Raw genomic sequence first — 27,691 nt, 5'->3', positions numbered from 1 at the left:
CATCTTTTTTCCTTGTTTGTCTATTTTCCATCATCTTTATTTCCTTGTTTGTCTATTTTCCATCATCTTTTTTCCTTGTTTGTCTCTTTTCCATCATCTTGATTTCCTTGTTTGTCTATTTTCCATCATCTTGATTTCCTTGTTTGTCTACTTTCCATCATCTTTTTTCCTTGTTTGTCTATTTTCCATCATCTTTTTTCCTTGTTTGTCTATTTTCCATCATCTTTTTTCCTTGTTTGTCTATTTTCCATCATCTTTTTTCCTTGGTCGTCTATTTTCCATCATCTTTTTTCCTTGTTTGTCTATTTTCCATCATCTTTTTTCCTTGTTTGTCTATTTTCCATCATCTTTATTTCCTTGTTTGTCTATTTTCCATCATCTTTTTTCCTTGTTTGTCTATTTTCCATCATCTTTTTTCCTTGTTTGTCTATTTTCCATCATCTTTTTTCCTTGTTTGTCTATTTTCCATCATCTTTTTTCCTTGTTTGTCTATTTTCCATCATCTTTTTTCCTTGTTTGTCTATTTTCCATCATCTTTTTTCCTTGTTTGTCTATTTTCCATCATCTTTTTTCCTTGTTTGTCTATTTTCCATCATCTTTTTTTCCTTGTTTGTCTATTTTCCATCATCTTTTTTCCTTGTTTGTCTATTTCCATCATCTTTTTTCCTTGTTTGTCTATTTTCCATCATCTTTTTTCCTTGTTTGTCTATTTTCCATCATCTTTTTTTCCTTGTTTGTCTATTTTCCATCATCTTTATTTCCTTGTTTGTCTATTTTCCATCATCTTTTTTCCTTGTTTGTCTATTTCCATCATCTTTTTGCCTTGTTTGTCTATTTTCCATCATCTTTTTTCCTTGTTTGTCTATTTTCCATCATCTTTTTTCCTTGTTTGTCTATTTTCCATCATCTTTTTTCCTTGTTTGTCTATTTTCCATCATCTTTTTTCCTTGTTTGTCTATTTTCCATCATCTTTATTTCCTTGTTTGTCTATTTTCCATTGTAGCGGTTACCGCTGGATGTACATAATCGCCTTGCACCGGCCAGAACACGGCCAGACGCGCCTCTCCCGGGCATGCCCGGACTCACTGTTCCCGGGCACGCCTGAACCTCCCGGGCACGCCCGGTCTCGTCTTTCCCGGGCATGCCCGCTCTCACCTTTCCAGGGCTCGCCCAGAGCGTCCGGGCATGCCCGCTATCGCCTTTCCAGGGCTCGCCCAGAGCGTCCGGGCATGCCCGCTATCGCCTTTCCAGGGCACGCCCAGAGCGTCCGGGCATGCCCGCTATCGCCTTTCCAGGGCTCGCCCAGAGCGTCCGGGCATGCCCGCTATCGCCTTTCCAGTGCTCGCCCAGAGCGCCCGGGCACGCCCAGCTTCGACTTGCCAGGCCGCAGCCAAACACGCCCGGGCAGGTCCAGACTCGCCTTTCCAAGGCTCGCCCTTGATACCCGGGCATGCCCGGTATAGCTTTTGCCGGGCAAACTTCCCGACATAAATGTGTATATATATTGCTGCCCGATAAACGGGCTTGTGAGAATACCTGAGCTGTTTTGTTTCAATAAAGCAACTCGGACGAATTCCGTCTTTGGTCGCGTCAATTCTTTCGACTCGCGTTGGAGCGCAGTTCCTTCATTGGTGACCTACCGACATGGATACGGCAGTGACGCTTAAACTGCCTACCTTCTGGGAGACTCACGCGGCTGTTTGGTTCGCCCAGGCGGACTCCCAGTTCGCCCTGCGAGGCATCACCACGGACGACACCCGCTTCCACCATGTTGTGGCGGCGCTCGGTTCCACCACCGCGGCCCGCGCCTTGAGCCTCCTCCAGCACCCGCCGGCTGCTGACAAATACGACGCGCTGAAGATGCTCCTCCTCGGCGCTTTCGCCCTCTCACCGGCAGCACGCGCACGGCGCCTGCTTGACCTGCCCGAGCTCGGCGACACGCGCCCGTCCGAGCGCATGGACTATATGCTCTCGTTGCTCGGCGAGCACTCTCCGGCATTCCTGTTCCGGGAGCTGTTCCTCCATCAGCTGCCTAACCCGGTACGCCTCGCCCTGGCTGGCACGTTGATCACGGATTCCCGCGTCCTCGCCAGGGAAGCCGATAAGATCTCCTCGGCGGGCCAGCACATCGGCGCGGTTACCTGGAGCCCGCCGCCGTCCGAGGCGACGCCCACGACGCCCGAGCGCCCTGCGCGGTTGGAGGCCGAACTGCCGGTGCAACTGGCGGCCGCCACGCCGCACCGCCCGCTTCCGACATGACGGCCGGGGCCTCCACCTGACCGGGCGTGGTGTTATTACCACGCCAGGTTCGGACACAAGGCTCGGACGTGCCGGCCCCCGTGCACTTTCGGCAGGTCGGGAAACGGCCGGGCCAGCGTTCATTCCCAGCCATGAGCGCCGGCCACTCGGGCAACTTGCTGTTTATTCGGGACAAAGCGTCTGGACGGCGTTTCCTGTGCGACACCGGCGCCCAACTGAGCGTCATACCTGCCTCCGAGCAGGACAGGCTGGACGCAGTTTGCGGCCCCTCTTTGGTCGCTGCTAATGGCTCGGCCATACGCACTTTCGGCCCACGCGTCGTCACCCTCTGCTTCGGCAGCCAGCGCTTTCAATGGACTTTTGTTGCCGCCAGCGTCCTCTGCGCGCACGGGCTGCTGGTCGACGTCAAACGACGTCGCCTTGTCCACGCCGAGACCTTCAGCTCCCTGGCGTGCACAATGAGCAGCTCCGCGCCGACCGAACTGGCGTGCGCCCTCTCGGCAACGAACGAGTTCGCTCGCCTGCTCGTGGAATTCCCGGCCCTCACGCGGCCGACGTTTTCGGCCGTCGCGGTGCGGCACGGGATCGAGCACCACATACCCACTACGGGCCCGCCGGTCTACGCCAGGGCCCGCCGCCTCGACCCAGCCAAGCTCGCCGTGGCAAAGGCCGAATTCGACGCGTTGGAGCACCTCGGCATCGTGCGGCGCTCCGATAGCGCGTGGGCCTCGCCACTGCACATCGTGCCAAAGCCGGGGGGTGGATGGCGCCCGTGTGGCGACTACCGCCGTCTCAATGACGCTACCACCCCCGACAGGTACCCGATCCCGCATATTCAGGACTTTTCCGCCCGTTTGGCGGGACGGGTCATCTTTTCGAAAATTGACCTGATACGGGGCTACCACCAGGTACCTGTCCGGGCGGCCGACGTCCCGAAGACGGCCGTCATCACGCCGTTCGGCCTGTTCGAATTTTTGCGGATGCCGTTTGGCCTCAAGAACGCGGCCCAGGCGTTCCAGCGCTTGATGGACGGCGTGCTGCGCGACCTGCCGTTTCTTTTCGTCTATCTGGACGACATCCTCGTCGCCAGCACGTCCCGCGCCGAGCACCTCCTCCACCTCCGAACACTGTTCGGTCGCCTCAGCGAGCACGGCTTAATTGTCAACCCGGTCAAATGCCACTTCGGCGCGACGACCGTTGACTTTCTGGGCCACCGCATCACCAAGACCGGGGCCGTGCCGCTGCCGACCAAGGTCGAGGCCATCACCACGTTCCCGCGTCCCCGTTCCATCAAGGCCCTCCAAGAGTTCCTCGGCATGGTGAATTTTTATCACCGATTCGTGCCCCGCGCTGCTCAGCTCATGCGGCCCCTTTACGAGGCCCTCCGGGGCAAGCCGGCCAAGCATGACATTGTTTGGTCCGCGGCCATGGACGCGGCCTTCGCCAGTGCCAAACGGGCCCTCGCCGACGCAACGCTGCTGGCTCACCCGGTGCTCAACGCGCCCATCGCCCTCACTACGGACGCCTCCAACTACGCGGTGGGCGCCGTCCATGAGCAATGGGTGGACGGGGTTTGGCAGCCACTCGCTTTTTTCAGCCGGCAACTCCGGCCGAACGAGTTAAACTACAGCACGTTCGACCGCGAGCTGCTCGGGCTATTCCTGGCCGTTCGCCATTTCCGAAACCTCCTGGAGGGCCGCCCGTTCACGGCTTTCGTCGACCACAAGCCGTTGGTCTATGCAATGGCTAAGGTCACGGAGCCGTGGTCGGCCCGCCAGCAGCGCCACCTCTCCGCCGTGTCGGAGTTCACCACGGACATCCAGCACGTCGCCGGCAAAGACAACGCCGTGGCCGACTGCCTTTCGCGGGCCAGCGCGAACGCGGTCCACCTCGGCGTGGACTTCACGCTCATGGCGGCCGACCAGACCACCGACGCCTCGGTGCAGGCACTCCACGTGGCGGACACGGGCCTCCGCCTGGCCGACATCCCCTTCGCGGGCACCGTCCTGCTCTGCGACGTCTCCCAGGGCCAGCCTCGCCCCATCGTGCCCGTTTCCTGGCAGCGCCGCATCTTCGCCTCCATCCACGGCCTTTCTCACCCGGGCCGGAAAGCTTCTCAGAAGCTGGTGTCGGCGCGTTTCGTCTGGCACGGCCTTCGACGAAACATCCGTGACTGGGCCAACGCCTGCACGGCCTGCCAGCGAGCCAAGGTCCACCGCCACACCCAGGCCCCGCTGGCACCTTTCGCCGTGCCTGAACGGCGTTTCGACCATGTCCACGTGGACCTGGTGGGTCCCCTGCCCCCCTCGCGGGGGTTCACCCACCTGCTCACCATGGTGGACAGGACCACCAGGTGGCCGGAGGCCGTGCCCCTCACCTCCACCACCACCGCCGACGTGGCGCAGGCGTTCATCGCCACCTGGGTCGCGCGCTTCGGCGCACCAGCGGATATCTCATCCGACCGCGGCCCACAGTTCACGTCTGAGCTTTGGGGCGCGGTCGCCCGTTCGTTGGGGGTCACGCTGCACCGCACCACGGCCTACCACCCCCAAGCCAATGGGTTGTGCGAGCGGTTTCACCGCTCCATGAAGGCCGCACTCATGGACGGCCTTCAGGACGACGGTTGGGCCGACCGGCTGCCGTGGGTCCTTTTGGGCCTTCGCACGGCCCCCAAGGAAGACCTCCAGGCGTCCGCCGCCGAGCTCGTCTACGGCCAGCCACTCCGCGTCCCGGGCGAATTCGTGCCTGACGCTACCAGTCCCTGGTCCGCCGCTCGCCAGCGCTCGGACCTCCAGGAGGCCGCCCGACGATTTGCCCCCGTGCCGACGTCCCGCCACGGTGGCCCCCAGTCCTACGTCCCCCCGGCGCTTCGCACAGCGGAGTACGCCTTTGTGCGTCATGACGCGCACCGGGGGCCACTCCGGCCGCCGTACGACGGGCCCTTCCGGGTCCTGCGACAGGGCGACAAGTCTTTCATCGTCGACTTCGGCGGCCGGCCGGACCGGATTTCTGTGGACCGCCTCAAACCGGCGCACATGGACGTCGACCGACCACCACGGTTGGCCCTTCCTCCGCGGCGAGGCCGCCCCCCGTCCACAGTTCCCCCCGCTCGACCACCCACCACCACATCAGACCCCTCCCCACGACCCTCCAGGGGTTGCTTCGGCCGGGTCATCCGGACCCCCCTTAAATTGACCCTGCCGGTGCAGGTCGATTCTGGAGGGGTGTGTGTAGCGGTTACCGCTGGATGTACATAATCGCCTTGCACCGGCCAGAACACGGCCAGACGCGCCTCTCCCGGGCATGCCCGGACTCACTGTTCCCGGGCACGCCCGAACCTCCCGGGCATGCCCGGTCTCGTCTTTCCCGGGCATGCCCGCTCTCGCCTTTCCAGGGCTCGCCCAGAGCGTCCGGGCATGCCCGCTATCGCCTTTCCAGGGCTCGCCCAGAGCGTCCGGGCATGCCCGCTATCGCCTTTCCAGGGCACGCCCAGAGCATCCGGGCATGCCCGCTATCGCCTTTCCAGGGCTCGCCCAGAGCGTCCGGGCATGCCCGCTATCGCCTTTCCAGTGCTCGCCCAGAGCGCCCGGGCACGCCCAGCCTCGACTTGCCAGGCCGCAGCCAAACACGCCCGGGCAGGTCCAGACTCGCCTTTCCAAGGCTCGCCCTTGATACCCGGGCATGCCCGGTATAGCTTTTGCCGGGCAAACTTCCCGACATAAATGTGTATATATATTGCTGCCCGATAAACGGGCTTGTGAGAATACCTGAGCTGTTTTGTTTCAATAAAGCAACTCGGACGAATTCCGTCTTTGGTCGCGTCAAGTCTTTCGACTCGCGTTGGAGCGCAGTTCCTTCACCATCATCTTTTTTCCTTGTTTGTCTATTTTCCATCATCTTTATTTCCTTGTTTGTCTATTTTCCATCATCTTTTTTCCTTGTTTGTCTATTTTCCATCATCTTTATTTCCTTGTTTGTCTATTTTCCATCATCTTTTTTCCTTGTTTGTCTATTTTCCATCATCTTTTTTTCCTTGTTTGTCTATTTTCCATCATCTTTTTTTCCTTGTTTGTCTATTTTCCATCATCTTTTTTCCTTTTGTCTATTTTCCATCATCTTTTTTCCTTGTTTGTCTATTTTCCATCAACTTTTTTCCTTGTTTGTCTATTTTCCATCATCTTTTTTTCCTTGTTTGTCTATTTTCCATCATCTTTTTTCCTTGTTTGTCTATTTTCCATCATCTTTTTTTTTCTTGTTTGTCTATTTTCCATCATCTTTTTTTCCTTGTTTGTCTATTTTCCATCATCCTTTTTTCCTTGTTTCTCTATTTTCCATCATCCTTTTTTCCTTGTTTGTCTATTTTCCATCATCTTTTTTCCTTGTTTGTCTATTTTCCATCATCTTTTTCCCTTGTTTGTCTATTTTCCATCATCTTTTTTCCTTTTGTCTATTTTCCATCATCTTTTTTTCCTTGTTTGTCTATTTTCCATTAACTTTTTTCCTTGTTTGTCTATTTTCCATCATCTTTTTTTTCTTGTTTGTCTATTTTCCATCATCTTTTTTTCCTTGTTTGTCTATTTTCCATCATCCTTTTTTCCTTGTTTCTCTATTTTCCATCATCCTTTTTTCCTTGTTTCTCTATTTTCCATCATCCTTTTTTCCTTGTTTCTCTATTTTCCATCATCTTATTTCCTTGTTTGTTGATTTTCCATCATCTTTTTTTCCTTGTTTCTCTATTTTCCATCATCCTTTTTTCCTTGTTTGTCGATTTTCCATCATCATTCTTTCCTTGTTTGTCTATTTTCCATCATCTTTTTTTCCTTGTTTGTCTATTTTCCATCATCTTTTTTTCCTTGTTTGTCTATTTTCCATCATCTTTTTTTCCTTGTTTGTCTATTTTCCATCATCCTTTTTTCCTTGTTTGTCTATTTTCCATCATCTTTTTTCCTTGTTTGTCTATTTTCCATCATCTTTTTTCCTTGTTTGTCTATTTTCCATCATCTTTTTCCCTTGTTTGTCTTATTTTCCATCATCTTTTTTCCTTGTTTGTCTATTTTCCATCATCTTTTTTTCCTTGTTTGTCTATTTTCCATTAACTTTTTTCCTTGTTTGTCTATTTTCCATCATCTTTTTTTTCTTGTTTGTCTATTTTCCATCATCTTTTTTTCCTTGTTTGTCTATTTTCCATCATCCTTTTTTCCTTGTTTCTCTATTTTCCATCATCCTTTTTTCCTTGTTTCTCTATTTTCCATCATCCTTTTTTCCTTGTTTCTCTATTTTCCATCATCTTATTTCCTTGTTTGTCGATTTTCCATCATCATTCTTTCCTTGTTTGTCTATTTTCCATCATCATTCTTTCCTTGTTTGTCTATTTTCCATCATCATTCTTTCCTTGTTTGTCTATTTTCCATCTTTTTTTCCTTGTTTGTCTATTTTCCATCATCCTTTTTTCCTTGTTTGTCTATTTTCCATCATCTTATTTCCTTGTTTGTCGATTTTCCATCATCATTCTTTCCTTGTTTGTCTATTTTCCATCATCATTCTTTCCTTGTTTGTCTATTTTCCATCATCTTTTTTTCCTTGTTTGTCTATTTTCCATCATCTTTTTTTCCTTGTTTGTCTATTTTCCATCATCTTTTTTTCCTTGTTTGTCTATTTTCCATCATCCTTTTTTCCTTGTTTGTCTATTTTCCATCATCTTTTTTCCTTGTTTGTCTATTTTCCATCATCTTTTTTTCCTTGTTTGTCTATTTTCCATCATCTTTTTTTCCTTGTTTGTCTATTTTCCATCATCTTTTTTTCCTTGTTTGTCTATTTTCCATCATCCTTTTTTCCTTGTTTGTCTATTTTCCATCATCTTTTTTCCTTGTTTGTCTATTTTCCATCATCTTTTTTCCTTGTTTGTCTATTTTCCATCATCTTTTTCCCTTGTTTGTCTTATTTTCCATCATCTTTTTTCCTTGTTTGTCTATTTTCCATCATCTTTTTTTCCTTGTTTGTCTATTTTCCATTAACTTTTTTCCTTGTTTGTCTATTTTCCATCATCTTTTTTTTCTTGTTTGTCTATTTTCCATCATCTTTTTTTCCTTGTTTGTCTATTTTCCATCATCCTTTTTTCCTTGTTTCTCTATTTTCCATCATCCTTTTTTCCTTGTTTCTCTATTTTCCATCATCCTTTTTTCCTTGTTTCTCTATTTTCCATCATCTTATTTCCTTGTTTGTTGATTTTCCATCATCTTTTTTTCCTTGTTTCTCTATTTTCCATCATCCTTTTTTCCTTGTTTGTCGATTTTCCATCATCATTCTTTCCTTGTTTGTCTATTTTCCATCATCATTCTTTCCTTGTTTGTCTATTTTCCATCATCATTCTTTCCTTGTTTGTCTATTTTCCATCATCTTTTTTTCCTTGTTTGTCTATTTTCCATCATCTTTTTTCCTTGTTTGTCTATTTTCCATCATCTTTTTTTTTCTTGTTTGTCTATTTTCCATCATCCTTTTTTCCTTGTTTCTCTATTTTCCATCATCCTTTTTTCCTTGTTTCTCTATTTTCCATCATCATTCTTTCCTTGTTTGTCTATTTTCCATCATCCTTTTTTCCTTGTTTCTCTATTTTCCATCATCCTTTTTTCCTTGTTTCTCTATTTTCCATCATCCTTTTTTCCTTGTTTCTCTATTTTCCATCATCTTTTTTTCTTGTTTTCTATTTTCCATCATCTTTTTTCCTTGTTTGTCTATTTTCCATCATCTTTTTTTCTTGTTTCTCTATTTTCCATCATCATTCTTTCCTTGTTTCTCTATTTTCCATCATCTTTTTTCCTTGTTTGTCTATTTTCCATCATCTTTTTTTATTGTTTGTCTATTTTCCATCATCTTTTTTTATTGTTTGTCTATTTTCCATCATCTTTTTTTATTGTTTGTCTATTTTCCATCATCTTTTTTTATTGTTTGTCTATTTTCCATCATCTTTTTTTATTGTTTGTCTATTTTCCATCATCTTTTTTCCTTGTTTGTCTATTTTCCATCATCTTTTTTTATTGTTTGTCTATTTTCCATCATCTTTTTTTTCTTGTTTCTCTATTTTCCATCATCTTTTTTCCTTGTTTGTCTATTTTCCATCATCTTTTTTTCTTGTTTCTCTATTTTCCATCATCATTCTTTCCTTGTTTCTCTATTTTCCATCATCTTTTTTTCTTGTTTGTCTATTTTCCATCATCTTTTTTTATTGTTTGTCTATTTTCCATCATCTTTTTTTCTTGTTTGTCTATTTTCCATAATCTTTTTTTTCTTGTTTGTCTATTTTCCATCATCTTTTTTCCTTGTTTGTCTATTTCCCATCATCTTTTTTTCTTGTTTCTCTATTTTCCATCATCCTTTTTTCCTTGTTTCTCTATTTTCCATCATCCTTTTTTCCTTGTTTCTCTATTTTCCATCTTTTTTTCTTGTTTGTCTATTTTCCATCATCCTTTTTTCCTTGTTTCTCTATTTTCCATCATCCTTTTTTCCTTGTTTCTCTATTTTCCATCATCCTTTTTTCCTTGTTTCTCTATTTTCCATCTTTTTTTCTTGTTTGTCTATTTTCCATCATCTTTTTTATCCTTGTTTGTCTATTTTCCATCAGCTTTTTTCCTTGTTTGTCTATTTTCCATCATCTTTTTTTCTTTGTCTCACACCATCTCCTTTTTACCCTATTCCAGCACCCACGTGCCACAGACATGCCCGGTTCAACTTCCTCCTTGTTTGTCTCTTTATCATCAAACTCCACAATCTGTCTTTTTCTGGTCTCTGGTTCCGACTCGCTCTCTTCATCTGTCCTCTGTCTGCTTTCTGCTCTCATTACATATACCTTGAACCCTCTATTACTCGATCGAATCTTCCGTGTAGTTGGCACGTCCTGTCGGAGCAGACTGTGACAAACCAAGGACAAGTAATCCATATTGCAGTAAAAGCGCGTCACAGTTGAGCTGTTTGGTGTTCCTACCTGAGGTTCCTACCTGAGCGTAGATGTCACGTGACGCTGCGATAGCAAGTTCCTGATCCCATATACAAGTGAATTTATGCTTTTTTATTTATTTATAATTTCCTTGCAAATCATGTGCATTCCTTGATATTATATACAGACTTGGCATTTAATATGGAATATATTTTTTGTGGGGGTGAACTTACTTTTCAAGATGACTTAGAACCAAAAGTTCATTGGAATTATGTTGAAATTATTCTAGATTTTGTTAATGTGACCTTTAAAAGAAACAAAAACCACATTTGACATTTCGAAACAAATAAATTGATCCTTGAAAGTGATGTAAACTGATATCGAACTCAATTCATGGACAGTACTGTGTTAAACTTCTGTGCGTTTTCCAGAAGTATCTCTTTATTTTGCACATTAGACAATTTTTTTTTTAACAAAAACAAAAGTTAAATGACGACTGGGATTACGGACAGTAAAATTACAGTTCAGTACTTCGTGTAACCCCCACGAGCATTCAGGAGAGCAAATACACGTTGAGGCATGCTGTTCACGAGATTTGCCAGATTTGGACAGGAATCGCTTGCCATGCAGTGACAATAGTCTGCTGCAATTCACGCACAGAGGAGCTGGTCCAAGTTGTCGATTTGACACGTTAATTCTGCCCACAAGTTCTCTATCGGATTCATATCCGGGGACATGGCAGGCCACTCCATATGCTCTACACCACGGTCAGCAAGAAAGTGTTGGATCATGCGAGCACGATGAGGCCGTGCATTGTCATCTTGGAAGACAAAGTTTCCTCGAAAGGCTGCACGAGCAAATGGAAGCAATGTTTCTTCCAGAATGGCCCTGTACTTGAACTGGTTCCGGTTTCCATTCAGAACAACCAGGTCAGTTTTGCCCCCTGCATGAAAAACAGCCCAAACGGTCACCCCACCACCTCCAGCTTGGACTCTTGGCACTATACAATCTTTGTTGTAGGCTTCATGCACTTGTTTGCGCACTCAGACGCAGCCATCTTGACGATAGACCAGAAATCTAGACTCGTCACTGAAGATCACGTGATTCCAGTTTCCTGGCTACCATTGACGGTGCTCTCTGGCCCACTGCAATCGGCGCTGGTGGTGTTGTCTGGTCAGGCGTGGCTTTCTCAGGGGACGCCTGGCACGATAGCCTGCTTGAACCAGTCGTTGGTTGACTAGCCTTCTGGATACAGGCACATTTGTCAGTTGCTGCCACTCAGCCCTAAGCCGATTAGCTGACTTGGTACGGCCATTGCGGACTAACCGGTGCAGCTGGCGATCATCCCTCCTTGTGGTTCTGCGGGGACGTCCTGGCCTCGGTATTGGAGTAGGAACACCCCTCTGAGCATTTCGTTTCAGGATCTTTGACACCTGACCTTGAGTGATGCCATACTGCCGAGCAATAGCATGCTGTTTCATGCCAGAATTTCGTAAAGCCACCGCTCCATGACAAACAGCATTGTCGAGTTGACGGACCATCTCCAGAGGAAGCGGCAATAACATTTGGAGACGTGCAGCAGTTGTTTTCCACAAATACAGAACGCAACAACCCTTGTATACCCGACTGTGAAGCAAATCATGAAATGCACCTGTCGGTACATTTTGCCACGCCACCTGTGATATAATCCTGTTGTTGACTTCTTGCTGCGACAATCAGTGACATGGTTCTTTTAACAAATAAATCACAAAAGTGTAAAAGAAACTCACCAGATTGATATGTTGGAACCCATCTGTGGATCGGTCCCATCGGCCGATGGGTCTGACCCATCTGTGGATGCACGAGAAATGACAATGCAGACCCATCGGCCGATGGGTCTGCGCCATCTGCGGATGTGTTGTTCACCTTGAAGGAATGTGTTGACAGAATGGTGCTCTTCAATCAGGTACACAGTCATTGGAATTACATGTGGTAGGAATTTAACAGAGATGATTTTAAAATGTTTTATTATCTATTTCTACCCATCTATTTATACATTTTGTCAATACATTTTGTAATTAACAGATACATGGCAGTTTTAGTAAAGCTTTACATAACATACTCAACATTCATACAAAACATTAGGTGTTCTTCTGATAATGGCGGAGGGGAATGTTAAATTCCTTTATATTAAATAAAATAAAATAAAATTTAAATTAAATAAAATAATAAAATTTAAATTTAAAAAATAAAAGTTAAATAAAACATTTTAAAATCATCTCTGTTAAATTCCTACCACATGTAATTCCAATGACTGTGTACCTGATTGAAGAGCACCATTCTGTCAACACATTCCTTCAAGGTGAACAACACATCCGCAGATGGCGCAGACCCATCGGCCGACGTGTCTGCATTGTCATTTCTCGTGCGTCGACAGATGGGTCAGACCCATCGGCCGATGGGACCGATCCACAGATGGGTTCCAACAGATATACTGAGTTAAGAAAGTAAACCCAAGTCAAGAAAAAAAAAATAATCCATATTAAATGCCAAGTCTGTAATTTCCTTGCAAATCACTTCATTGATAGCCGATGTCTGTCATCATGTATTCCTCCCGCACAAAGCTCTTTTATGAGTCTGAGAGCACTGCAGAGAGTTTTTGTTGAAAGACTTTACCACGACTTGTTTTATTTTTCAGACCAATAATAGACATGGACCAGTATTCCCATGGGCAAACGCATTCCATTTGGGACTGCTTTGCGGAGAAGACCGAGGAGTCAAAAGATTGGCTGCTGAAAGTGTTGAGAGAAAATGGTTGTAAAACGGTCCTGGATTGTGCCTGTGGTCCAGGGTATGTCCTTTATTTCGTCGTACGACACATTCACTCAACAATCATATGTACAAATTCAATACGTGTTTGTTTGCTTGACTTCATCGCATTCCTGAACCAATGGATGGAATGACTTTCAAACTGGTAGTTGTATTCAGGGTATGCACGGGAAGGTTAATGGGATTAAAATACCAGTCCCAGGGCTTCAGGCTGAGGGAGTACCCCAATACTCTTTATGTAAGGAGTACCCCAATACTCTTTATGTAAGGAGTACCCCAATACTCTTTATGTAAGGAGTACCCCAATACTCTTTATGTAAGGAGTACCCCAATACTCTTTATGTAAGGAGTACCCCAATACTCTTTATGTAAGGAGTACCCCAAAGGAGTACCCCAGGTCTTTGGTTTCAGACCTGGACACTCTACTCTGGACATGCTGCTTCTGCTTTCTCAACAATGGATGGAGGTCCTCAATGCCAAACAGGAAATTAGAGCTGTCTCCCTCGATATATCACGTGCCTTCGATACGGTCTGGCACCCCGCTCTGCTCACCAAACTCTCCTCTTTTGGTATCCATGGAAATCTCCACGCATGGCTGGCGGACTTCCTCTCTAGTCGTAGTCAACGTGTGGCGCTGAATGGGTTTCTCTCATCTCCTCTTCCTGTTCAGGCTGGAGTTCCACAAGGCAGTGTTCTAGGCCCTGTGCTTTTTCTGATCTTCATCAATGATCTCTCTGACTCTCTTGAAAATCCTCTGTATCTCTTTGCTGATGACTCTACTCTCTGTCGCTCCATTCTTCATCCCTCAGATCGGCAGTCTGCAGCCTCCTCACTCTCTGCAGACCTGGACAAAATCACAGACTGGGCAAACAAGTGGAACATGTCTTTCAATCCTGACAAATCTCACACTCTTACGATGTCTCTCCGAAAAGACCGACTGGACAACCCTCCCATCCACTTTCTGAATAATCCTCTCCAAGAAGTTCTGTCACTCAAGCTTTTGGGTCTCACTATCTGCCATGATCTTTCCTGGGAAAACCACATTTCCAAGCTGGCCTCCAAAGTCAGTCGCCGACTGGGCATCCTCCGTCGTGCAAAGTCCTTCCTTGGCACACCTGAGCTCCTCACCACATACAAGGCTTTCATCCGCAGCTCAATGGAATACTGCTCTCCCCTCTGGGCTGGTGCTCCTGCCTCACACCTAGCTCGTCTTCACGCTGTTGAAACCAAAGCATTCAGAATCATTGGAATCTCCCGCGATGAAGCTAACTCCAAGGGCCTCTCACTAACTCACCGCAGGCAGGTTGGTGGTCTTTCCATCTTCTACCGACTCCTCTCTGGCCTTGCCCCCCCAGCTCTCTCTGGGCTCTGTCCCACAAATATTCCTACAGGTCGCACAAGATCTGCCTGCAACCCTCTTATGGTCAAACTGCCAAAATCAAGACTCTCTGCTCACCTTCACTCCTTCATTCCTCTTTTCTCCCGCCTCTGGAACAAACTCCCTCACTCTCTTCAATCCCACTCCACCCTCCAGGTCTTTAAAACGGCTGTTCACCACCATCTCTTATCTTCCCCCATCCAAAACCTTGATCTTTTCTACCCCCGCTAATTTCACCCCAAATCCACTTTTTTGAAATACCAACTTCTGTCCTGGAAGTCATTGGTGTCCTTGTGTTTTATACTTCTCCCTCCACCCCCCCCCCCTTCCCATGCCTCCTCCCCCCAAGCCCTCTCCCTTCCACACATCTCCCTGCTCTCAAATGTTGTGTTTGTGTGCTTCACCTTCTCTCCCCATCTTGTTTTCCGCTCCCGCTTTTTGTGTGTTTTGTTTGTCTGGTTGATTTGTTTGTGAAGTAAATGTTAGCTCTTTCACGAGCCTCGATTCAGTATACAAAAAAAAACAAAAAAAACTCTATGTAAGGAGTACCCCACTACTCTTTATGTAAGGAGTACCCCAATATTCTTTATATAAGGAGTACCCCAATACTCTTTATGTAAGGAGTACCCCAATACTCTTTATGTAAGGAGTACCCCAATACTCTTTATGTATGGAGTACCCCAATACTCTTTATGTAAGGAGTACCCCAATACTCTTTATATAAGGAGTACCCCAATACTCTTTATGTAAGGAGTACCCCAATACTCTTTATGTAAGGAGTACCCCAATACTCTTTATGTAAGGAGTACCCCAATACTCTTTATGTATGGAGTACCCCAATACTCTTTATATAAGGAGTACCCCAATACTCTTTATATAAGGAGTACCCCAATACTCTTTATGTAAGGAGTACCCCAATACTCTTTATGTAAGGAGTACCCCAATACTCTTTATGTAAGGAGTACCCCAATACTCTTTATGTAAGAAGTACCCCAATACTCTTTATATAAGGAGTACCCCAATACTCTTTATGTAAGGAGTACCCCAATACTCTTTATGTAAGAAGTACCCCAATACTCTTTATATAAGGAGTACCCCAATACTCTTTATGTAAGGAGTACCCCAATACTCTTTATGTAAGGAGTACCCCAATACTCTTTATGTATGGAGTACCCCAATACTCTTTATGTAAGGAGTACCCCAATACTCTTTATGTAAGGAGTACCCCAATACTCTTTATGTAAGGAGTACCCCAATACTCTTTATATAAGGAGTACCCCAATACTCTTTATGTAAGGAGTACCCCAATACTCTTTATGTAAGGAGTACCCCAATACTCTTTATGTATGGAGTACCCCAATACTCTTTATGTAAGGAGTACCCCAATACTCTTTATGTAAGGAGTACCCCAATACTCTTTATGTAAGGAGTACCCCAATACTCTTTATGTAAGGAGTACCCCAATATGGCATCGAACCGCTCTCGGTAGGGGGAGGTGTTCCAAGTCATACTGAAATGTTCCTTTTGCTTCCTGTTCCTTATGTCCAGAGTTCAACAAAAGCTTGCTTTCCCTTAAGTACAGAGTTTTCAATCTCATCTGTAGTTATCATGGTTATCCTCTCACCCCTGGTACGCAATAATGTGGTGAGGTAGCTGCCTTCTAACAACTTGTCTTCTCTTCCTGGAAGGCAAATCCAGCTAAAGGGAACCTCATATCATTCCACAAAGCCTGGACGGAACACGTGTGTGGCCACTCTCAGGAAAGAGACAAAACAATATGTGGCCAAACTGCCAAAGCCAAGGCTGAACACTCAAACATGTGGTGGCACCTGGTTAAGGTTGCCTCTGGGGTATGCCCTCCCCACCCGCCCCCCTCAGGGGCGGATCCAGGAATTGAAAGACGGGGCGGGGGTGCGCATGAAACTATAGCGCTGTGGGGGTGGAGGGGGAGGGGATGAAGGGGGGTCTGGGGGTCCTCCCCCATGAAATTTTAAAAAATTGATCGTCAGAAACGCCATTTCGTGCGTTCTTGGAAGTTTCTACAGTTCCTTGTGTTCTTCCCTGTTCCAACAATTCAACAGATTAGCGATGACAAATGGTCAGAGCGAGGAACTGGTGAAACGACTTGCACAGCTGTTCCTCTGCTATAAATTGATGGTGTGTGTGTGTGTGTGTGTGTGTGTGTGTGTGTGTGTGTGTGTGTGTGTGTGTGTGTGTGTGTGTGTGTGTGTGTGTGTGTGTGTGGTGTGCATGTGTGCGGCATGTTTTTGTGTAGTTCTACTGGAGCTTTCTGATATGGAATTTCTCATTTGTGTAGTTCTCACGAAATGATTGTTATGACCTCCTGAGTTAATTAGGCTAATTAACTACAAATAGTCCAGAAGAATTCCCATGTTTCCAAACGCACGCCATGTTAAGGTGTATAGAGCAGCTTAATAGGTCCTTCCATGGCATGCCATTCTCATTACTAAATAAATAACAAAAACAATGATAATATTTTACAAAGCATTTACTCCAACTCAATCACTATAGCAGGCAGGTGTGCTGCAAGGCCATGAAAGCGATGAAAATTTGGTCCATTTGGACCAATGGGCTCACCAGGAGTTATACAAGACCTGTGCACTCCCATAGTGTGAAATGATGGCGATGACAGACTGTGTGCTGGTCAAAGCCCCGCACCGCCATGCGCCGAGGTTGTGAAGCTCAAGGCAGGGGGTTCTCCCCACAAAGCCCGGCACCGCCATGCGCCGAGGTTGTGAAGCTCAAGGCAGGGGGTTCTCCCCACAAAAGAGGTCAGATAGGACAGCGGAAGGTGAATTATTTTATTAATCGTAAATTTTGCTATTTTGGAATAGACGGTCAGTAGACAGCATCAGTAAATCATATAGGAACCTGCTGCTCAGCATCAGTGCATCATATAGGAACCTGCTGCTCATCATCAGTGCATCATATAGGAACCTGCTGCTCATCATCAGTGCATCATATAGGAACCTGCTGCTCATCATCAGTGCATCATATAGGAACCTGCTGCTCATCATCAGTGCATCATATAGGAACCTGCTGCTCATCAGTGCATCATATAGGAACCTGCTGCTCATCATCAGTGCATCATATAGGAACCTGCTGCTCATCAGTGCATCATATAGGAACCTGCTGCTCATCATCAGTGCATCATATAGGAACCTGCTGCTCATCAGTGCATCATATAGGAACCTGCTGCTCATCATCAGTGCATCATATAGGAACCTGCTGCTCATCATCAGTGCATCATATAGGAACCTGCTGCTCATCATCAGTGCATCATATAGGAACCTGCTGCTCATCATCAGTGCATCATATAGGAACCTGCTGCTCATCATCAGTGCATCATATAGGAACCTGCTGCTCATCAGTGCATCATATAGGAACCTGCTGCTCATCATCAGTGCATCATATAGGAACCTGCTGCTCATCAGTGCATCATATAGGAACCTGCTGCTCATCATCAGTGCATCATATAGGAACCTGCTGCTCATCATCAGTGCATCATATAGGAACCTGCTGCTCATCATCAGTGCATCATATAGGAACCTGCTGCTCATCATCAGTGCATCATATAGGAACCTGCTGCTCATCATCAGTGCATCATATAGGAACCTGCTGCTCTTGCTCATCCTCTTTCTGCTCTGTTCTTTCGATCACTTTCTCTAAGCCAGTTTCCGGCTGCCTGGAAGTTCACAAACATCACTGAAATAAAGAACATGTGGTGCAAAAACACATCTTCTTAACTTAACAGCAGAGTTGTTGACTCGAATCAGCGACTCGGATTTGCGTGGCAAAATTCTGCGACTTGACTCGGAATTGGGACTTGGGACTTGGGACTCGGTGTCTGGGGCTTGTGACTTGTTGCGAATTACACGCAACATGAGTTTAGAATGACTTGTTGACAATGTTCGGAAAATAATCGTTGAATAAATTGAATTAAAACGGAGTTTAAAATAAATGATAAATGGTCTATGATGCATTCTTGAGTTTTATTAAGAAAACCCTCTAAATCACGTCGGTGTCCGTCCGTCCGTCCGTCCAAAATGTGTTGGCGCTCATATCTCATGGACAATATATTGAAACGAGCTGAAACCTGGAATATACATCGACCAATAGGTCTCGTCAATGGATTTCGAAACAAATTCCACCTAAGTGCTATAGTTTTTGATTTAAAATTAAATAGATATAAAAATATACACATAAATATATATATATATATATATATATATATATATATAAATATATATATATATATATATATATATATATATATATATATATATATATATATATATATATATATATATCAGTCATTATGCGACCTTCATACCATCAGTGGGGAACCGCCAGTAAGGTGTCCCATACAGCTGCTGCTGCACCTTGCTGGGAGCGATAAGCACCGCCTGCCACGCGGTGACGTTATCTCTGGTATCCACTCATCATATGGAGTCGACCTCGATGCGGTTGGGAGTTACTAATTAGTATCTGGAACTCGCTCTTTATAACAATAACACACATACTTTACAACTCTTCAAAAATTATTACACAAATCTAATGTGCTGGCCCAATGGCCTCATGGATAAATCATCAGACTCCCAAGCTGGAGATTGTGGGTTCGAAGCGCCATCTGGGTTGAATATTTCTTTCCCCTTACTTTTCCAAGTCTTTTATATCGTCTTAAATAATGAACATCTCGTACAATGAGCAAATGCATTTTGTTCGTACTTAAAACGTAATTATTCTGAAACCTGAATTTCAGCGTCATTATGAGTATTGTACCACACCAAATTGCTTATTGTATGGAAATCAAGGACGAGGTGCAAAGCACCCCTTCCTTTTTTAGTGACGGTTTCTCTGTATGCATCTTTAACATGAGGACTGAAAATTCGTTTCTTGGCTTCCACTGGTATATCTCTCGATATTACAAAAGAAAGTTTTTGTTTGTTTGTCTGCACGCGCTAATCTCCTGAACGGTGAAATGTAGGAGGAAACCTCTAATACAAAAAAAGGCGGGACGGGCCCCGGGAAGGTTATAGGCTCGGTGGCGAGGCCGGTCGAGGCCGCTTCGGCTGGGCTGGGCCCATTACGCAATTAAAAGCTGAGCTGAATTATAGTAGTCAATCTTCTTCGGCCGCGAGTAAAAGCTGAATTATAGTCGTAAATTCATTCAAAAAGAACCAAAAATGTCGGGGCGGGCCCCGGGAAGGTTATCGACTCGGTGGCGAGACCGGTCGAGGCCGCTTCGGCTGGGCTGGGCCCATTACGCAATTAAAAGCTGAGCTGAATTATAGTAGTGAATCTTCTACGGCCGCGAGTAAAAGCTGAATTATAGTCGTAAATTCATTCAAAAAGAACCAAAAATGTCGGGGCGGGCCCCGGGAAGGTTATCGACTCGGTGGCGAGACCGGTCGAGGCCGCTTCGGCTGGGCTGGGCCCATTACGCAATGAAAAGCTGAGCTGAATTATAGTAGTCAATCTTCTACGGCCGCGAGTAAAAGCTGAATTATAGTCGTAAATTCATTCAAAAAGAACCAAAAATGTCGGGGCGGGCCCCGGGAAGGTTATAGGCTAGGTGGCGAGGCCGGTCGAGGCCGCTTCGGCTGGGCTGGGCCCATTTCGCAATTAAAAGCTGAGCTGAATTATAGTAGTCAATCTTCTACGGCCGCGAGTAAAAGCTGAATTATAGTAGTAAATTCATTCAAAAATAACCCGGGCAACGCCGGGTGCTTTCAGCTAGTTATATATATAAATATACATGTATACATACCTATATACACACTTTATACCCCTTTAAAATATTTTTTAAAAATAGACTCCCAACGTGTTCTCCAATGGCCTAATGGATAAGGCATCAGACTCCCAAGTTGGGGATTGTGGGGGTTCGAATCCCGTCTGGGTTGAATATTTTTTTCCCCCTTACTTTTTCAAGTGTCTGATGTCGTCTTCAATAAAGTCTTGTACGATGAACAAATGCATTTTGTTCGTATTTAAAATGTATCTTGTGAAAAATGCCAGGGGCATAGAAAAAGCCCCTTTATATAAGGGGATGTGCCATGTGGCAAACTATAGAAAAGAAGGAACATTCCATAGCTTGTAGAAAATGCCACAAAATACAAAATAAGGGGCATTCAAAGAATCTCGTGTGCATGTTGGACTACACCCCAAGCATGATGGACTACCCCCCCCCCCCCAAGCATGCTGAACTACCCCCCAAGCATGTTGGACTACCCCCCAAGCATGCTGAACTACCCCCCAAGCATGCTGGACTACCCCCCAAGCATGATGGACTATCCCCCCCCCCCCCAAGCATGCTGGACTACCCCCCCAGCATGTTGGACTACCCCCCAAGCATGCTGGACTACCCCCCAAGCATGCTGGACTACCCCCCAAGCATGCTGGACTACCCCCCCAGCATGCTGAACTACCCCCCAAGCATGCTGAACTACCTCCCAAGCATGCTGGACTACCCCCCAAGCATGCTGAACTATCCCCCAAGCATGCTGGACTACCCCCCAAGCATGCTGGACTACCCCCCAAGCATGCTGAACTACCCCCCAAGCATGCTGAACTCCCCCCCCAAGCATGCTGAACTACCCCCCAAGCATGCTGGACTACCCCCCAAGCATGCTGAACTATCCCTCAAAAATGAGATAACCACGAAAACGAATGTGGTCGGCCGCCATTACACTGTCTTCATTCCTTGATAGTTTGTACTGCACGAGGTTTATAAATAAATGTGCGACTTTACACCAGTTGACGTAATACTGCAGTCACTTCAGACTTCACACTTCACTTCAGACTTGGCTCAAGTTACTTGTTGAAACCTCTGAACTTCAGGCCGATCAGCTTGCTTCCAATTATAAGCAAGGCCATGGAATCCATCATCGCAGTTAACATCAAGTCCTTCCTCGTCTCCGACGGCCTGGTCTTGGATCATCAGTTCGGCTTCAGATCCGGTCATTTTATATTGGACGTGTTGCTTCTGCTGTCCCAACATTGGATGGAGCTCCTCAATATTGGATATGACATCAGGCCCGTTTCTCTGGACATATCTTGAACATTTGACAGATTCTCGGACCCCGCCTTGATCTTTAAACTCGCTGCTTACGGCATCCATGGCCCCCTCCTCTGATGGATCACCAACTTACTCCCCTCTCTCCTTTACCCCTTTTTGTTTATTAGTTGTTGATTGATTTGTTTATTTTCTGTTCCATCCCCACCTCTTCCCCTTCTTCCTGTGTTTCATTCAGCTCGTTCACCCCACGTGTCGGTCTCTCCCTCCCCTTGATCTCACTCTCACTTCCACTCTGCTGTTTGTGTTTTCTCCTTCCCGTTTTGTTCCCCTCCATCTTGCTCTAGCTTTTCCACAAGCCTTGTTCATGTAACAAAACAAACCACAACCTTCTACAAATGGGTCATGTTTAAGGCAGCATTCGGACAGAAAAGGCTGCCCAGAGAGGAAGGAGGTAATCATCGATGATGTAGTATGATTGAGGAGGGCTGGGGATATAAGGGATAACTTACTAACCTTGTTTAGAAGAAAATTCCACGTCTGCCTGTTCTTACCCTCCTACTTTCTGTATGTATTTCTTTTTTCTTTTTTTTGTCCCCCGTCGCACCGCGGAGCGAAAGGGGGACTATGGTTTTCCCCTCCGTGCGTGTATGCGTCTGTGTGTGCGTGCGTGCATGCGGGCGGGCGTGCGTGCGTCCGTGCGTGCGTGCATAAGCGAAGGACCGAATTCTAATTTGGTGTGCGGGTGCAACCCACGTCAAAATCCAAGATGGCCGCCGCCATGTATGTCTGACGCCATGTATGTCTGAACCTTGTGAGCGGAATATCTTGAAAAATAAACGAACTACTAACGTCTAATCTGGTGTGTGGGTGTAGCTACGCATAAGGAAGAACGCTATTGAAAATTGGGTCGCCACGTCAAAATCCAAGATGGCCACCGCCATGTATGTCTGAACCTTGTGAGCGGAATATCTTGAAAAATAAACGAACTACTAACTTCTAATCTGGTGTGTGGGTGTATCTACGCATAAGGAAGAACGCTATTGAAAATTGGGTCGCCACGTCAAAATCCAAGATGGCCGCCTTGCGTCTTCCACTTTGTCAACTCATCACTTCAACGACGGGGGACCTAGGCGTAACGCTTGCTATGTACAAGATCGAGGCTCGTGTAAGAGCTAACATTGATCACAAAAAAAAACGGACAAACAAAACATGATAAAGGGAGCGAGAGACAAGATGGCGAGAAAGAGGGAAGCACACAAGCACAACAGTAGAGAACAGGGACATCGGGAGATCTGTGGGAGGCAGAGGGCTTGGGGGGAGGAGGCGCCGGAAGGGGGGCGGGGGGAGTGGGAGAGGTTAAAAAAACACATGGACACTGCTCGGACTTCCAGGAAAGAAGTTGGTTTTTCAAAAAAGTGGATTTGGGGTGAATTAACGGGGGTAGAAAAGATCAAGGTTTTGGATGGGGGAAGATAAGAGATGGTGGTGAACAACTGTAAAGACCTGGAGGGATGAGTGGGATTGAAGAGAGTGAGGAAGTTTATTCCAGAGGCGGGAGTAAAGAGGAATGAAAGAGTGCAGGTGAAAGAGTGAATCATGCATCTTCAGTTTATGTTTTTCCTTTTTCACGATTGTAAGTTTGGCTTTTGAGATGAAAACCTGCAAACTACAATTCACCATGGTGATTGCTTGAGGAACTTTGTATGGTACCGTAGTGGTTTTACTGGGGAGTGACTTGGTTGGAGCTCGGAACAGCTGAATGAAGTGGAGAACGTGTGATAAGTTTCAAAGTTTGGTTTCACCAGTCGAACAAAACAGTTAAAGACAAAATGTTATTTTTATTTTTACAAACTCATCTATGAGTAAATGAAGTCCTTGCTCCATTTATATTCAGGTAACAACGTTTCGGTTTTAAGAGGCAAACAAAATATTGATGAAATGTTGAACGAGACACGATCAATATCCCATATTGTGGATTGTAATATGAATATGTTTGTTTTGTGTTCCTTGTGTGTAGCCTGGTGTTGGCTAAGCGGTTAGGGTGCCGGCTTGGGATCCGAGGATCCAGAGTTTGTTGGCTTAGTGGTTAGGGTGCCGGCTTGGGATCCTAGGATCCTGGGTTCGTTGGCTTAGCGGTTAGGGTGCCGGCTTGGGATCCTAGGATCCTGGGTTTGTTGGCTTAGTGGTTAGGGTGCCGGCTTGGGATCCTCGGATCCTGGGTTCGTTGGCTTAGCGGTTAGGGTGCCGGCTTGGGATCCTAGGATCCTGGGTTCGTTGGCTTAGCGGTTAGGGTGCCGGCTTGGGATCCTAGGATCCTGTGTTAGTTGGCTTAGCCGTTTGGGTGCCGGCTTGGGATCCTAGGATCCTGGGTTCGTTGGCTTAGCGGTTAGGGTGCAAGCTTGGGATCCTCGGATCCTGGGTTCGTTGGCTTCGCGGTTAGGGTGCCGGCTTGGGATCCTAGGATCCTGGGTTCATTGGCTTAGCGGTTAGGGTGCCGGCTTGGGATCCTAGGATCCTGGGTTCGTTGGCTTAGCGGTTTGGGTGCCGGCTTGGGATCCTAGGATCCTGGGTTCGTTGGCTTAGCGGTTTGGGTGCCGGCTTGGGATCCTAGGATCCTGGGTTCGTTGGCTTAGCGGTTAGAGTACCGGCTTGGGATCCTCGGATCCTGGGTTCGTTGGCTTAGCGGTTAGGGTGCCGGCTTGGGATCCTAGGATCCTGGGTTCGTTGGCTTAGCGGTTAGGGTGCCGGCTTGGGATCCTAGGATCCTGGGTTCGTTGGCTTAGCGGTTAGGGTGCCGGCTTGGGATCCTAGGATCCTGGGTTCGAATCCCGGTTCATCGCTGAATTAACACCAGGGGGGTTGACTCGGCCATTAAATCTTTCTGTGACTGTTTCCGTGGTCGGCAAATTGAATATCAGTTCATTGGTAATTCCCTGTGTTTCGCAAGAGGCGACCAACAGGGTTGGCGGCAGGAAGGGCATCCGTCCATAAAACATTGCTTCAAAAGGGGACCACAGGGGTTGGCCGAAAAAGGCCACCCCTGTTCTGCAAGGAAAAATGCCTCTAAAGGTGGTCTCTCTCTCCCTCTCTGTTCCTTGTGCAGAAAAGAGTCCGGAATGCTGTTTGATGAAGGTTTCCGAGTAGTAAGCTCCGATGGAAGTGAGGAAATGGTGGCGTGTACGAAGGCATTACGAGATTCCAAACAAGGGAAGCATCGGTTCACCTGGGGTAAGTCTGCATCACCTGCTGACATTCCACCATAAAATCTGCTCCTGTGGCGGACACGAAAGCTCACTGGCGTGAGGGCATCATTCCACGCACCAAGTGGGCGGCGGCCACGCCCGAGGGGTAGGCGTGGCCGCGGGATATACACCGGGCGCGCAGCCCGGAGCGCGCGAGTGCTACAGTTGAGCTCGTTTAATAAAGACTCTTAAACTCACCGCGTTGTCCGCTTCCTTCTTGTTGTACAAGCAAGCGCGCGTAGCACCGCGCTTCACTCCTCTATTTCCTCCCGTCACCTCCACAATTATGAGCCTGTCTAGTTTTAATACTCCGTGAATTTATGGACGACCATTGCGATTTGACGGACGAGGAAGAACAGTTAATATTTGTCAAAACAAACCTCAAATTTAACCTACTTTATGACAATTGAGCAAGATTTTTAACACACATAAGAGCATAAACTTATTGCATTACCTGTTTCTCTAATAATTCACAATTTCCCAGCAAGCTACGTGAGAGTGGGATGGAATGCGATATCCATAGATATAAGGTGATATGTCGGCATGCATCAGATAGGCTAGCTTTACACATGCAACAGTGATTTGTCAGAGATACGTTTTATTGTAGAACCAAGGAGGCAGTGATCATACTCTCTGAAGTTTAGAGTAAGTTGGAAGTGTTAAACCTTTTGTATAGGTGAGGCCAGGTGGAGTAATTGTGGGCACACAGGTACCAGAGATGTAATGCACTTATATGATGTTTATCACGGGTTGTTTTGGACATGGACTGCAAGCCAGACGGTGTAATGTGTTGTGGATCCCTAGAGAGGGGCGGGACTCCCGGAGCATGTGGCACGCCCACTAGCAGCGGGTGACCAATGACGGGGAGGAAGTTCTCCCGGAACTCAAAATCCCCACCTCCTTTTTCGGTAAAGGATTTTCTTTGCTGTTAGTCCTTGGTGCTTCATGTGCAGGATACGCTTTGCAGTGGAGGATGATTTCCTTCTCCTCTAAGCTCCAGCTCTGTTCCTTTGAACTTCTCCGATTTGTCCGGAACCTCGTAGTTGTTGGTTGTAGACCTGGTAACACCTTTTAGCTTTGGTGTAGACCTCTGTCCTCTTGTGAGCCAAGGATCCCCTTTTTCACTAGAGAAGGTGCAGTCATTAACCTTTTCAGCGCACATTCCGGCTGCTCGGTGTGGCCGCACATAATTAGGCCTCGGCCGACAAGCCATCTGTGTCCCTTTCGTCATTTTCTGTGACTGTTTGTCATTGTTTGGCATGTTTTTGTTACAGCCAGCCATTTTGCTTTCCTGAAGAGGCCGTAGGGCCTCAATTGCTTGACGGGACTCACCGATGACATTCAGAATCACGATTATCATCTCGTAACACATTCTTCAACACGTTCCCTATCATTTCCACATCGATGCCGAACTCTTATTCCAGACATTTACTAATGGCCTAACTAGGCTATATTATTCACAATACCCCATTTCACTTTCCCGCAACAATATCATAATGGCAGATTCTATAATCTATACATATAATAAATGTCAGTGTGTGTCAGTCAGTGTGTCTACTCCATAACTCCAAAACCATGAAACCTAGTGGCCCGAAACTTTGCATCCATACTAAGGGAACTCCACGGAAGTGCATGAATAAAAACTGGGTATTTGCATAAATTTGAACACTCCTTTTAAAGATGATTAACAGCTTATCTTCACGAAAAACTTATCCTTGGGCATCCCAACTTCACCATCCCAACCAAGGGGTCTTTGCCATCAAGAAGCCTTACCTTGGAAACATGGTCTACTCTTATGGACTAATTAAAGTATATAATCGAGACATGATTTCGGGTTTGAGGTTCGGATCTCGTGGATTAAAAAAGTGTCAATATCTGGAGTGAAATCTGACAATGTTAAGAAATTACGGATTCTTATAACTAAGCGTATAAGTGTATTTATTTAAGGAAGGCTATGTATGCTCCCAACTTCTCCATATACAGCGAAGTCACAGGTAGGATTTGCTGTTATGTTTGTGACCTTACTCTGAGCTCCAAAGGTTAATTGTGACGAAACATAATAGGATCACATGAAACAGTCATGTTTTTCACAATTCATATCTCGAGCTACCACCTGTCACCATCTCCGAGGTAGTTCCGTAAAAGCCCAATTTTTTGGGATTTCAGCGCAGATACCCATATAATTGGTGAGATGGTGAGCTAGGATCGTCAATTATGTGAAAACGACTTACAACGATCGGTAAGACAGTGTAGAAGGAGTCATGTGACCTCTAAATCGATATAATTATTTTAAAAACCGAAAATAGTACAAACATAACCTTTTTACTGCTCATCTAACATTATAACTCTCAACTCAGCTGGACATCCTTTCGAGGTCGGCAAAATGAGTACCAGCTGTCTGGTAATGGGGGCATTGCATCAGCGGCACAGCTGCGGCCCCAGCACAGCTGATGCAGCCAAGCAGCCACAGGCTGCATATGAGCGACGACCTATATAGTTGTTTGGAGAGTGCGTTCCGATTGGCTGACAGCAAAACAAATTTCAAATATCATTTTCACTTGGTCTGCTCTTGAGCTAGAACTATACGTGGGCTGCTCTTGAGCTGGAACACCAAACAAGTTACATGTCAAACAAGTTACATGTTCTGGCCCTTGATGGAAAAACTTTCAATATCGTCTACCCCAAAACATTACAATAATATGTTCAATCTTGTGGCTATTTCTGTTCAATATTTTGCAGCTTGGTAAATAAAATGTTTGGCTATAAATATGTTCTTAATTGTGGTATTCTAATAGATGTATGTTAGATCCCAGGCAACGCCGGGTGGGTACCATGTTGGGATGAGGGAAGGAAAGGATGGAGGAGGGAGGGGAATGGGTATTGGGTAGGGTGGGAGGGAAAGAGTGGAGGTGGAAGGAGAGAGCCGGCGTTGCCTACCTTTGCTTTTGTCCCCCCCCCCCCCAACCCCCACCCCGGTCTTCCTCACTCTCCCCCTCCCCCCATCCTCGCTCCCCCATTTCTTAGCTCCCACCCTT

At 46.4% G+C, this 27,691-nt stretch overlaps 1 protein-coding gene across 3 annotated transcripts in view; it reads left to right on the top strand.

The window, feature by feature from the left end:
* LOC137438525 (glycine N-methyltransferase) overlaps positions 1-27,691 on the top strand; it is a 67,002-nt gene that overhangs the window by 9,481 nt on the left and 29,830 nt on the right. For 2 of the 3 annotated variants that reach the window (XM_078766961.1, XM_068133643.2), the window contains exons 2-3: positions 12,867-13,019; positions 24,518-24,642. In XM_078766961.1, the coding sequence (XP_078623087.1) occupies positions 12,880-13,019; positions 24,518-24,642 (265 nt within the window). In that variant the 5' untranslated portion in view covers positions 12,867-12,879. The remainder of the gene's footprint in view (positions 1-12,866; positions 13,020-24,517; positions 24,643-27,691) is intronic. The other variant, XM_078766962.1, reaches the window with a different exon arrangement.

This window comes from Myxine glutinosa, chromosome 13 (genome assembly GCF_964187855.1).
Source record: "Myxine glutinosa chromosome 13, kmMyxGlut1.1, whole genome shotgun sequence".
Lineage (NCBI taxonomy): Eukaryota > Metazoa > Chordata > Myxini > Myxiniformes > Myxinidae > Myxine > Myxine glutinosa.
Note: the sequence above shows the minus strand (reverse complement) of the source record. Positions and strands in the feature narration are given on the sequence as shown.